The 13,175-nt window shown below is 47.9% G+C and overlaps 1 protein-coding gene across 1 annotated transcript in view; it reads right to left on the reverse strand.

Annotated features, from left to right (window-relative positions):
* Positions 1–11,635, reverse strand: part of COL20A1 (collagen type XX alpha 1 chain) — a 52,751-nt gene extending 41,116 nt beyond the window's left edge. The window contains exons 1-7 of the mRNA XM_074842921.1: positions 11,503–11,635; positions 7,979–8,063; positions 5,401–5,511; positions 3,563–3,706; positions 3,163–3,321; positions 2,029–2,229; positions 635–790 (exon numbers count right to left, since the gene is read on the reverse strand). Coding sequence (XP_074699022.1) covers positions 635–790; positions 2,029–2,229; positions 3,163–3,321; positions 3,563–3,706; positions 5,401–5,511; positions 7,979–8,051 — 844 coding nt within the window. The 5' untranslated portion in view covers positions 8,052–8,063; positions 11,503–11,635. The remainder of the gene's footprint in view (positions 1–634; positions 791–2,028; positions 2,230–3,162; positions 3,322–3,562; positions 3,707–5,400; positions 5,512–7,978; positions 8,064–11,502) is intronic.
* Between the last annotated feature and the right edge of the window lie 1,540 nt (positions 11,636–13,175).

Raw genomic sequence — 13,175 nt, forward strand, 5'->3', positions numbered from 1 at the left:
GATGCCACAAAATAATGGAAGGGAGTCAGGGTGAGCAGATTTGGTTTCTAGCTCCACTGTTCTACATGGTCCTTGCCGTGCAGGCAGCAAGGTGATGCTTCAGATGCCACTGGGCACAGTGGTACTTACCCCTGCGGTAGGGCTCTGAAGTATTTTACAAGGTCTCAGTGTTAATCAGTTTTGAACTAGTTGGCTGCAAGGAGTAGGAAGGATTTACGCTGTCCTATTTCACGTACAGCTTGGCCAGTGTTAGTGACACTCAGAACTGGAAGCAGCACCTTTCTTAGCTGAACTCAAAGCAGCTCCAATGCAGCATTGCCACCACATCTGTCTGTGCGGTGCTGTGGAGGCTGAGCACCTCGTCAGAGGTAGGTCGCAAATCCCAAAGGTATCTCAGCACCAACGCCTGAGCTGGTGTTGCACAGAAGACATCGCTCCTGTTCACTGTGCAGCCATTGCTCACAGCCACTAGAGGCCAGAGCTTGCTATCAGATGGGAAAAGCTGCCAAGAGAAAGCAAGACCCTACCCTAAAGGAAGAAAAACTCCTCAAAGGAGCACATAACCACAGGAACAGAGACCAAGGCTCCTTCAAACACGGACTTTCCAAGGTCAGGAAACAGGAAAGTGTCCTACCTACTCTTATCTTGTCTTGGGCAATACTGAATGGGGAAATCAGATTGCTCAGAAACTCCTTAATGAGCTTGAAATTGTTGCGTCCGATGCTCCAAGATCCATCCACAAGCAGGACAATATCAGTCATTGCAGATGTGTCGCACTGAAACTGGGAACCTGGAGGGTATAAGGTTTGATACTGAGAGAAGTAATTGTAAAGGAGGAAAAACTGCTTCAGTTTTAAGATAAAAAGAAAATCTGCAGTGTAAGGCCTTGTCTGGATGGTGGGTTGGACCATCTGCCAGCCTGACGCATCCCAGCATCTTGGGAAAACCACGTGGCTGAGGGTAACCCATCCCAGTACCAAGAAATCGAGTGGCACACAGCTGCATTTCTGCAAAGAATGGGTTAAAGCTGTCAGGAGGTGTGTGCCTAGCCCAAGCACTGCTCTCTTCAAGCTGTCAGCTCAATTATATCTCAGCCCCAGCCCAGTGCTTCCCTTTTATTTAGCCTAAGTCTCCAAGAATTGCAGGTGATTGCTTAATTCCATTCCATCGCGAGATCCCCTGTGGGCTATAATTATTTCGTGGCTTTATATTAAATCCAATCCCTCCGTAAAAACCTGCTGGCATCACAGATACTCCAGCCCTGCCTTTCTCCCCACCCCAGGCCTGCAGGATAAGATAGGGCATGTTGCTGATCAAATGCGTCTTCCCTGAATATATTTCAAATGGGAGACTTTTTATCTTTGGTGGAGGGAAATAGATGATCCCATCAAGGTTCAGTGGGCTGCAGAGAGGTTACTCTCCTATCTCTTTTCACAGCCATGGATTCCTACTGGTCTCCAGGGACCAAATAAGGATGCTCTGGCCAATCCCATTCCCACTTCAACAGTGCTGCGAGCCATCTGCCCTGCCATAGTGTCAAGTGACGAATCTGGAGGATCATTATGAATCAGTTATCTGTGAAACATGAAGAACAAGTCCAGAAGGAGGAGCAGGTTGAGTAACAAACATCACTGATGCACTCCTCCCCTTCTGAAGGCTTGGAAAGGTCCATGGCTGGGCAGGTCTGCTGTAGAATACAAACTCGTACACGGATCTGTCAGAAGCAGGGGGAGGTGTCAACATGAAGAGAGAGAATAGTGGCAAATCAATAAATTAAATCATCTGGAAGGAAATTTTGGCCTAGCTCCGGTTTGCCTTAAAATCTGTGATGTTCTACAGAACTCCAAATTTCCCCAGTGATCCCTGACAGCTCCCCAAAGCCTGACCCTGCTATTGAAAGCACTATCAGCAGCATTGGTACTCTTGAAAATCTTGGTGATAGAGAGTGGGGTAGAAAGTTTGTATTCAACAAGATTTAGGGAAAACTGTGGGGAAGAAGGAGCAAGCCCTGTTTGAACCCCCTCTCACCTCGCCTCAGTGAATCCTTTGTGGGTTTTTCTTTTCCTAGGGACTCTCGCTCCGAGTTTGCAGGAGCGCGCTGGGATGATCTTGTGGTTGTTGGTGTTGCTTCTGTCACACTGGCCTCCGTACTGGCCTGGTTTTTTGTGGTTTCTCCTGAGCCCTTTGGCTGAGTCCCCTTCTGCCTTTTCTTTTCAGCTCTCTCCTTTGCTGTGCTCCAAAGAGAAAAAAATCCATTGTCCCTGGCTGTGTTATCCCCATGCAACCTGCTGCGGCCGGCAGCTGATTCCAGCCACATTTGACAGAGGTGTAGGGGGCTCAGAGGGGATAAAAGCCCTACAAGCTTTATGCAAATAGGTAGCTAGACAAAGGAGGCCATTCTGTCTCTCTGAGAGGGTTGTGCATGGACTCATGAGTTAATAATAAGATCAAAAGTTTGTCTTTACCATTATCTTTGATGATGAAAAGTAATGAACTTTTATATAAATCAGGGAAAACATACCATGGCACCTGATACCCAGTGTACTCTCCAGACCTCAGCAATCTGTGACTCGGAAACATCCTGAGCTAGTGCAAGTCTTTTTTTGTATAACGGCCCTGATGGATATTTCTTCCACCAACAAGTACAATTGACTCTTGAACTCATGCAAACCTTGTTGCCAGACACATGAGAATCTAATATAAAATCCTCAGCCATAGGGGAGGCCTCACACCTTCTTGTAGACCATCTGCAGCCAACCTTGGGACACAGAGCCTAGGGGATCAAGCACCATTAGCCCCAGTGCTTAGGGAGCAGCTTGTTCTCAAAGAATCCTCTCAGTTAAAGGATATGACTGTATCTGCTGAACTTCAGTATCTGTCAGCCCCGGGAATGCATGGATATGCTTTTTCAGGTGGTCTGGCATGAGGGGCAAATATTTTTAGGTGACTTACCGGGTTTTTTGTAGTTAAGACCTGCATGCAAGGGATGAGACTGAGCTAGCATGCCTCACTGAACGAATGTCTCTGTTGAAGTAGGGTTGCAGGGAGAGGGTGGGAGTGGTTTTAGGGACAGCTGTGCTTAATGCTCTAACCACAGTAGCATGGCAGAGGCCATGGCTAAAAAACAATCCAATGTGACTCCAGGATGGTCTGCGCACCCACCTGGCTGTGTCAAGACAGTGTTCAGGGGTGGTGGGGTGGCCTCTGCCACCCCACTGTGCTCAGCTGCTGAGTTCCCCGAAGAGGTGAGATTCTTTCCCGACGCAGCTCCTGAGTTTCTTCGGTTATTTCTTGTCTGGGATGCATTTTTTAGTTCCTCTACTGTAGGAAGACCAAACACAGAGAGAGAAGGTCAATCTAGGCAGGTCTGTGAGTCACAGTCCATCCCTCATCCTCTGGGTCTTCACCATCCCCCTTTCCCATCTTCCAACCAAAATAGTAACAGGCTCTGTGACTGCCACACAGTCTACAGGGCATATGCCAGAGGACGATCTCTGAGGAGCCACATCTCCAAGACCCTCAGGAGCTCTCTGAATGGTAAAATGTAGCACACTCTACTTACTCACAAATTTTCTCTTGGCAAACAAGGATTCCTGGGAGCCATTGAGCACGTAGACCTGCAGCGTGTATTCCTTAGTAGGGCTCAGCCCCCCCACTGTGGCTTTGGGAGTCTTGGTTTTCAGCATGACTTCTTGCTCAGAGTCCCCTGAGGTGGGATGAAGCCACAGTTCAGAGCCTGTCAGAGCTTAAATTTAAGCTGACAGTAGCAAAAGCACTGCTGAAATGCAGGGAATGTCTGCCTAGGGACCTCAGTCAACTATTTCTTTTTTTAATTTTGTAGATCTCCGATTTTTACTCTTTTTCCCAATCCAGAGCTGAGAACATATAGGTTTATTTTTAAAATCCCTGATACGTGCCCAAAATGGAAAACGAGTTCGCATCCAGCTTTAACGCAACTCTCACCAACTTCTCAAGGAGTTGCTGAGTGAAAAGCTGGTCTTCAGAGGGCAAAGACAGGGCAATTCCTAGTAAGTATTGCTTGAAAACATCTAACCAATTGATGTGCTTGAGGTCATATGCGACAAAGTGAGGAAGAGGCTTGGTGTTTTTGAAGGTCATCACTGGCACTTAGGACTCCTCTGACTTATCCCAGCCACTCTCGCTGGGCTGCCTCTACAAGCCCCATCTCTCCCAAGGGCAGCTTCTGTCTGCAGGAAGACAGCTCATTTCTGGGGCTGTCATTGCCTCCAGACCCCTCCTGCCATATCCTGGGGCTGTAGGACTTGTCCTGGGGCTGTGATACCTGGACCAGCTGGGAACTGGGGCATTGAACACATGGAGCAAGGCAGCTCTGCAAAGCAGCAGCCAGTGCTGCATCATGGTCTCTGTGCTACACAAAACAAAGGGGGAGAGGGGCAAACTAGCTCCCTAAAATCCTCTAATTAAGAAAGTTCTACAAGCTTTAAATTATGGGAATGGATGCGTTTCTGACCCCACTATCCCTGTGCTCATGCCTAGGGCTGGAGACGGAGCTCCCCAGCCTACGCAGAGGGAAAGCCTCAGGCATGTGCCGGGAGCACTGGCGGGGATTCCCTGCATTCCCGGGATGCTCATCGCTCTCTGCTGAGCTGAGGCCTGAGGAGGAGCAGGGCAGGGAAGGAATGAGAAACCTCCTGCTCCAGCTTGGGGAACAGGTGGGGACTGAGCTAAAAGTGGGTGGATGATCACAAGAGCTCTGCCGCACGCACTCTGCCTGGCAGCTCCCTTCTCTGGCTCACTGGGAGAGTGGCAGCGACTGAAAACCAAATGCCAGCCAAGACTAAGGTTGCCTCCAACCATTGCTCCCTGCCAAGGGACATCATGTCCTTCCAATACCACCAGGTTCAATGTCCAAAGTCAGGGAGAGCCCCCACACACACGGGGTCAAGCACTTCCCATCCTGTGTCCCTGCAGGTGGGGAGAGAGCTGGGAGCTCCCACAGAAGAACCAGACAATGGATCTTTCCTCATCTTTTTTTTCTCACACAGTCCCAAAAAGCAACACTTTCTGGCTAGTGCTTTCCCCAAGGATGAAGAGGGATGAACTTCAACTCCCTATTGGGAATGAGTGATAGAGGGACTGTGCCTGCACTGATGTGGCACTACAGACTGCTCTTATAGTGGCCAGAAAGGCTTCTTGTCCATACTGCGTGTACAGCCAGGGAAAAGTTTTGATCTAGGTAATCAACACTTAAACCCAGAACAACCAGTGGATAATTCCCTCTGTATTATCTCTATCATCTTAAGGTCTAAATAATGCTTTTACTTAAGTCCTGTTGTCCACCAGTCAAAAGGTGGAGCTCAGTCCCTCACTCATACACAAATCTTTGCTGGGTCTGATGTCCAACACGTTAGCACATACCTGCCATGGGCTTTACCCGAATTTTGTAGCCGTTGATGTTCCCTTCAGTCTCTTTCCATTTCATTTGGAGCCTGTCTTCCGAAAGGACAGTGAGTTTCAGCCGGCCTGACCCTGGGGAGGAGGAGATGTGTCCACGCTGTTATGGCTGCAATTCCTCCCTCTGCGCATGCACACACAAAACACCACATATACCACCTCCTCTATGGACACGGGAACAGTTGCAGTGCAGAGGAAACCTTCACTGTCCCATGCAAGTCCTCAGCATCCCCTGACGCTGCATGGCAACTCCCGCAGTCCCCTGCACCTCTGCCAGGAAACCTGCCACAAGTCACTGGAAATCTGTAGCCCCCACCCTATGTGAAGAGGAGTTGCTCATGTGCTCAAATGAGACCTCAATATATACTGCTGCCAACAGGGAAAACAGCCTCCCTCAGAAGTGAGGGCTTTCTCTGCACCCCTCACATCTTGGAGGACTCTCCTGGGAGCTTTCATGCAGGATGTTTTGTTTCAGCAAGTGTGTTTAGCGCAAACATCTGAAATGGAAGGGCAGGAAAGAGATATAAGGGCTCAGTGAGGCTCTTCAATAGTCTTGGGCTGCTGAGAAATACAGAAATTCCCCAGGTGGTGGATCCCATACTGCTCCAGAAAGATCATTTCGGAGGCAACTTCAAGGACCAGATGGGTTTAGAAAGAAAGAAAAGAGAAGAAAAAAAAAAAAAAGAAGAAGAAAAGAAAGAAAACCTGATAAAGTGAAAATAACAGTTCCTGGCAGGACCATAACTCATGGGCACCAGGTTGTATCAGTTTGTTGCAGGGAGCAGCAAACTAAATGACAAATCCTGAAGACAAAAATAATATCGGACAAGGAGGTAAAGAGAAGAAAGAGCACATTCCCTTATCATCTTGAGATTTCACAGACACCTTTTAAACCCCAGCTAGATATCTGAACTCACGTGTCGTTCTTTGAATCAATGATTCCTTGGTAAAACATAGCTGTACCGTCATACAAATGTCACCATATGAAACTTTTTCACTTGACTGGATATAGGATGGCGACTCAGCAGATTTATCTCCCCGCCTTCCTGACACTGCACCTTTCCAGCAGGCTGCCCTGATTTGCAAGGAGTGAGCGCACCCTTTGCCTGTGCACTATATGCATCTGCACTCAGATGCCCCCTCGTTTGCAGCTGATATCAATCTCTTTACCATTAGTCATAAAAAAAGCTTAAGGTGACCCGGAGCGTCCAGCTCAGTGCTTGCACAGGACTCCTCAAGTCCCTAATCTTGCACGATGTCCAGACAGCTCCTGACATCTTTTCCATGAAGTCACAGCCCAGGAAAGCAATGAGAGCTGGCAATGAGGACTTGCTTGTCTCAGCACAACATCTGTGCCTTAACCTTTCTTTGCAGAGACTTCCTGCAGGCTGCCCAACAAGCAGATAACTATTTTGGGGAAACAAAGCTCAGATTCACATCTCAACCCAGGCAACTTTGAAGGGGAAGAAACAAAACATGGGGATGAGGGGTGAGGGGCAAAATCAAATCCCAAAATCATGCCTAAGAGAAATGGTAAGAGATCGTGGAACAATGAGGGGAATTCATAGTTAGATTAAACATGGAGCTGTCTTCTTTTGGCCAAGTATGGTCCAGCTCCTCGGCCATCACTCTAGGAGCCCAGAAGCTAAAAAGGCAAGAATGTCCCCAGACAGATCAGAAAGGACAGCATCCTCTAAAGCGCCATTATGTGCTGGATGCAAATGAACCCCAGTGCCATGAAAGCTCCACTGTTTCCCTGCCCTGTGTTGGATGTGCAGTATTTGATGCTGTAAACTTGCTCTCTAGCTGATGGAGAGTTAAGCCCAGACTTAACTGCAGAGGCTGGTCTGGAAGATATGTCTGTCCAAACTCTGAAGTGCCATCACCTCTCTCGAACCCTTTGTGTTGACTGCTTCCACAGGAGGCTCAAACATAATATACAGGTGTTCTTCGATGTCAGAAAGGCTATGGTGAGGTGTCACAGGTATTTTCTGGTCATTTGTGGTACTATGGGAGCACTATAAGTTACGGGAGGAATGCACCTCATGTGCTTTCTTATTCAGATGTTGCACCACGTATCACCATAAACGTCCAAAGCTGTAGTTTCAGAGCACAGGACAGATGCAGCGACTAACAGAAGCGACACCCTTTTTCTTCTTGTTTCTCAAGCTCCATTTGCAGATCACATAAGCACCCTTCATTGCTCATACAGGCTGAAATGCATCCCTGGTGCGAGGGAGCGGCGTGCTGAACTGCTGCCAGTGATGAGGACAGGCTTTGCAGGGTGGGGAGGGATTGAGACACTCTCCCCAAATGGGCCCCTGTGATCTCCTGTTGCTCTTTGTGTGTGGGAACAGGCTGTTTGGAGCTTCACCAACAGACACCAGGGCACGGCAGCCCCCTGAAATGCTGCGTGTGGTTGGGAATGTCCCTTGCACAGGGTGCCACTGCCAAAGGGAAGGGCTCGGGCAGGGGCTGGGCTAACCCAGGTGACAGCCAAAGCACAAGGAATTGCCCAGGCACGGGCAGGCAGGCTCCTTACCTTGGCCCACTCGTCCCCAGACATGACTCGCCACAGGCAGGCAGGCAATAAAGAAACAAGTATGAATCAGCATGGTGAGCAGGACCTACAAGAGGGCAAACATCAGGAAGGAGAAGTAAAAGTTACATTTCACCCTGTCAAAGCCCAGTTTTTGGCAGTCCTCAGTTAAGGGACCACAAGCTGAGATCTACAGCTCTATGCATCATTGACAGCACTGAAGGAGTGGATGCAGAAGCACATATGAATTTTCCTGCAATTCCTATATATTACTTTATATTCCCGGTCTCTTCAATGCAGCTGTTCCATGCCTTGGACCAGTACTAAACCGTGCTTATGAACCTGATGGGGAGTAGGTTTTCACCTAGTACTCCTCTCAGCCTGGAAATGGGCATTGCTCTCGTGGTGGGACAATCTCAACAGTGGTACAATAGGTGCTGGGTTCTGCTCTGATCATGGAAACAACCAACGTTGACGAAATCACTGGACAGACACAGATACCAGAACAACTTCCACTTTAAATCATATAGAAGTAATTAATTCCGATTATCATAAGCAAAATCAAGATAGCTGTACAAACACACAGCACCTTTCTCATGTCCCTGCAACACATGCACTGATCATGAGTGGAAAAGCATTTAGAGGGGCTCTCTGGCACACAAGCTCCTCACACCACAGATTTAATGACCTTGCAGTTGCTGTGATAAAGCAATTATCCAGCAGGAGGGATACCACAGACCTAGCTGAGTTTATATGTTAACAATTTAGAAGCAAGGGGTTTATTTCTTATTTCACAGTGGAGTTCCCAAGAAGTTACATTCAGGGTTTGTTGGGATAGTCCTGTTTGAACTTGTTCACCTGAAAAGTTCAGCTGAAAACAGATGCAGTTACAGACTTAATCATGGCAGAGGATCAGTTTGACTTAGAAATAACCTCTGCCACACTGACAAAGCTGGCTGGCTAAGGACAGCCAGCCTCAGCCCATGGACATCGAGCACCTTCAGTTATTTTTGCTGGCCTGGATTTCAGTTTTATTCAGCTTGGGTCAGAAATGTTAGGTCAGCATAAAAACCCCGCGAAGGAAACAGTGCCTCCTCCTCATCTCAGTCTCAGTACACCAGGTTTAAAATATATGCTGTTGGCCTTTTGCAATGCATCATTGGCATCTGTCATTTTTGTGCTACACATTTCAGCCTTATTGCTTTCGGCAGAACCAGACCATACATAAGTTTCTTCCTCTTCCGTCTGCAGGGACATTTCACTTCTATTCATTTTGATGGGTAGGTATTTAGAAGCTCCTGGCAAATGCCTATTTCCCTTCAAATATGTCAGCTTTTTAGAGGTTTCAAGAAAAAATAAACATGCACGTGAGTGACCCAGCCATGATCTCCTGGGGTTTAAATCAGTTCTAAATTGCTGTAAGAATGAATGGAAAAATATGCAAGTTATAACAGAGATGTTAACCACCCTGCTCAGTCTGTGATTATTTTTTTTTTCTGATTGAAGATCAGGTTATACGGAACAACTGCAGTGTAACTGAAGCCCTTAGCCATGGGAAACACTTGCCTTTTTTTTCCAGCTAATAAAATGAAGTCATTGCTTATAAAAAACAACAGACATTTTACAGGTGGGTTTCAGGAGTCTGACTGTCACCTCAAGAAAAGCAAAGCCTGCCATGGCTGCAGAGGTACATGTGCCAAACAACAGCAAGAAGCCTGCGCTTGGAAAAATTCCCTGAATGAAAAGTTCATTTGTGCCATTTCGCAATGCCACCAAACTGCTCTTGATTTCCTTGCAACTTCCCTGTGGCTCTGCTGGCAAACGGGATACCAAACTCTGGCAAAAGCACTGGACTGTGTGTGATCTTTTCATGTTAATCAGGATTATATGGGACCAGAAGTCCAGTGAAATAAACACACAGGCTTCTCCAGCCTGAATTGAACCGGGCTTACTGCAGGGCCCGATCCTTACTTATGATGTGTCAGTAAGGGTAAGTTCATATTAACCCAGGTTGGATCCAATAAGCCCCCAGGGTGTGGATCTTTACTGCGACTAAAGCAAGGAGCAGGGACTTCATCTCTTCTTCCCAGCTCAGAGGCAAACCCATCGCTATTCTGCCTCTTCTCCAACTTTTGTTTTCCTACCTGTAAAGCAGCAGTAACAAATGCACCCATTTGAAGATACATGACTGGAGGAGCTCCCTCTCTGCAGGTTACCTCCTGGACCCCAAGACCCTACTCCAGGTCTCTGTAGTCCCTTCCCATCCATTTCTGCCCTTGCTGGTGCCACCACCCAGCCAGTCTGAGCTGTGGACCCTGGGATGGAGGGGACCACAGTGACATCAGCCAGCTGGCGGGCAGGGAGCCTCCGGCACGCTGATGCCTCTCTCCCGTAACTCACCCTGGGAAGGAATTTGGACACAGCAACACATGGAGCATCTGGTGAGTATTTCCAGGATCTGGAAAATGGGTGTGGGGGACACACACCACTTCCTGCTCACCCCAGCTGTGTGCTCAGAGGGGATTTGGAGATTAAGGCAGCCAGAGATCCCCTTATTTGTACAGAAAATGTTAAAAGTAGTCGCTCTAAATAAATAAAAAATAAAGTTCTATGCAAAATATCACTATCACGTGTTTAAATCAGCACAACTAAAAGTGGGGATTTGGGGGCACTGTGAACTATTTCCACCCACCACAGCCACAGTTTGGGGAATATTTCCTCACCCCAGAGGGCATCACCATCTCTGCGCAGAAGCAATGTCACCTCATGGCCCACGCGAGCAGGGACAGCCCCACCGAAGAGACCAGTGACCTGCCCGACGTAGCCAGCAGCAGGGAGAAATCTGTCCCACACTCTGAGTGCTTTGCTAGCTAAAGGACCTAAAACGGACTTAAAAAAAAAAATAAAAATCATATCCATTAAACCCTTTCTGTTCTCTCCTGGAAATCTGTATTTCAGTTCCACTATTGAACAAAAAGTCTCGGTTATCCCAGCACTTGTCTCAAAACATTAAGGCACAATTTTCACTTCTAGGCTGAGCTCCCCCCAGCCTGGGCAGGCTTAGTAACATCAGCTTGATGCAGACCCACACCACACCTCCAGGTGGGAAAAACCCACTCAGACCACTGGTATCGCTAACAAACTCTTCCAGGTACTGTCCTCTCTGGCAGCGATTTCCTGCAGGTTTTATAGTAGTAACCACAAAATAGAAGGAAAAAAACCAAACCAACGTATGTGTCTCACAGCCATCACTCCAAAAGAATTGCTAAAGCAGCCCTGGCACTATTTAGACCTGACCTGCAGTGAATTTGAGTCTTGAAGCTACTTCACCATGAGCGGATGAGACTTGCCACCCCTGTGCAGCCTCGGCAGCGCTGCCCGGAGCTGAGCTGCTCCAGCTCTAAGTTTCCCGGAGAGCAAAGCCCTACAGTTCCCTGCTCTGCCCATACCCACGCGTGTCCCAGAACCACCCAGCCCCTCCTCAGCATCCCTGCGAACCGAGCCCCAACGGGGAACGAGCCACAGACCTCTGGGGAGCAGCGCAGCTTTCCCTGGAGTCAGCCGGGGAGGGCGACGAATCCAGCTACATTCTTAAATTGTGGGAGAAGCAGCCCTGGCGCCTCGTCTGCTCCTCGGCGTGATCAGAGATTTCAATTCCCAGACGTCAGGAGGAATAAGGAAGGGGAGGGAGAGCAGGGGGAGAAGGACAGTGATTCCCCCACCTCCCTCTCACCACGCAGCGGAGATCACTGCTTGGCCCCTACATGCAGCTAAATAAAGCGTGCGTGGAAAGCAAGAGACTGCTTCTACGAAAAACAGTAAACAGCTTTTCGTGGGTTTGCTAACTAAATGCTAAATATATGTCCAGGAAGCTGCACGCTGATTTCCTAGAGTGCAGCAACAAGTCGTGGCTCCCGCCCACTGTCAGGCTCCCAGGGATGAAGTCAGTCCGGCCCCACTCGCATCCCATTAAATATTTTTGAGAGCCCTGCATTTGCACTGAAGGCAAATTGCATTTGTTTAAGGAAATTAAGCACATCTGTAAGTTTTGCAAGGCCAGAGGCTGAATCATGAACTGGAGCTCAACGGTGCTTCAGACTCCCCAGCTGTGGGATACAGCCCTGACCTCCACCGGCATGTGGTCCCCAGCCCCAGGAGTGCCTGGGAGAGGCGCCCAGCTCCGCGCCAAAACTTTTTCAGGAAGATTTTGTCCTCATTGCCAGGAGTGGAACAACTGACGGTGGCATTTCTCATTACAAATGGAGGCCAGATTTTCAGCTGCATCTCCAGGGACTGTCAGCATCAGTCTCCCATTGCAACAGAGCAAGCTGCAAGAAACTCACAATTGCTCTTCCATAGGAAACACAGGCACCTTTGAAAGGGTCAATGCAGATAGGAAGAAAAACCCCCAAACCCATAGTTTTTAAATATTTGTGCAAACTAAAGAAGCATTTGGTAGTTTGTTTTGTTGGCAACTATTTGTTGCCATTTTGCTTTATAATCTAGTAAGTATTAAAAAGCATCACAGTATACAGGCCAAAGGATAACACCAAAAGAAATCACTTAAATCTTGTTAAGACAAAACATGGAGCATTTGGTAACCTTAGAAGACAGAGTTGTCACTGCTCTACATGTAAATACCACAAGCTACCTCTTCTGTAATTCCTACTGGATTTCAGTAGTTGCTCAGATTTGCTACAATTTCCTTTAAAAATGAGAAGAGGTGAGAAAGAAGAGACCAGAGATCTCCTGCACTTCACTTTCAGGGAATTCAGATCCGGAGCTAAAATTCATGCTCTGTTTATGCCAGAAAAATCTGGAACTGCTTCCAGTGCTTATATTCAGCTTGTTGCTTTCTGGCCTGCCTTTCTCAGGGTGCCCACAAAATGCTGTGGTCTCCTGCCTTTGAGTTTAGTTCAAGCCCAACACTCTGGATTAAACCTTGGGGCCACCACAGACACCCAAGCCCTCCCTGAACAACAACACAAACCAGAATTTAACAAGCAAAAAGACAGATGGATGCTGCTTTGCTTGTGCGCTGAATGGCTAAAAACAACTGTGAGTATATTGACAAATGGCTTAAAAGATTGTCTGGATTCACTTAGGGGCTGGAAGGACCCCAATGGATTATCAATGCAAACATCTTGCTTGGACCATGTTCCAGGAATGCTCTGCTCCAAGTAGTCCTGTTACCTCTGCA

The sequence above is a fragment of the Strix aluco genome, chromosome 17 (assembly GCF_031877795.1).
Source record: "Strix aluco isolate bStrAlu1 chromosome 17, bStrAlu1.hap1, whole genome shotgun sequence".
NCBI classification, from domain to species: Eukaryota; Metazoa; Chordata; class Aves; order Strigiformes; family Strigidae; genus Strix; species Strix aluco.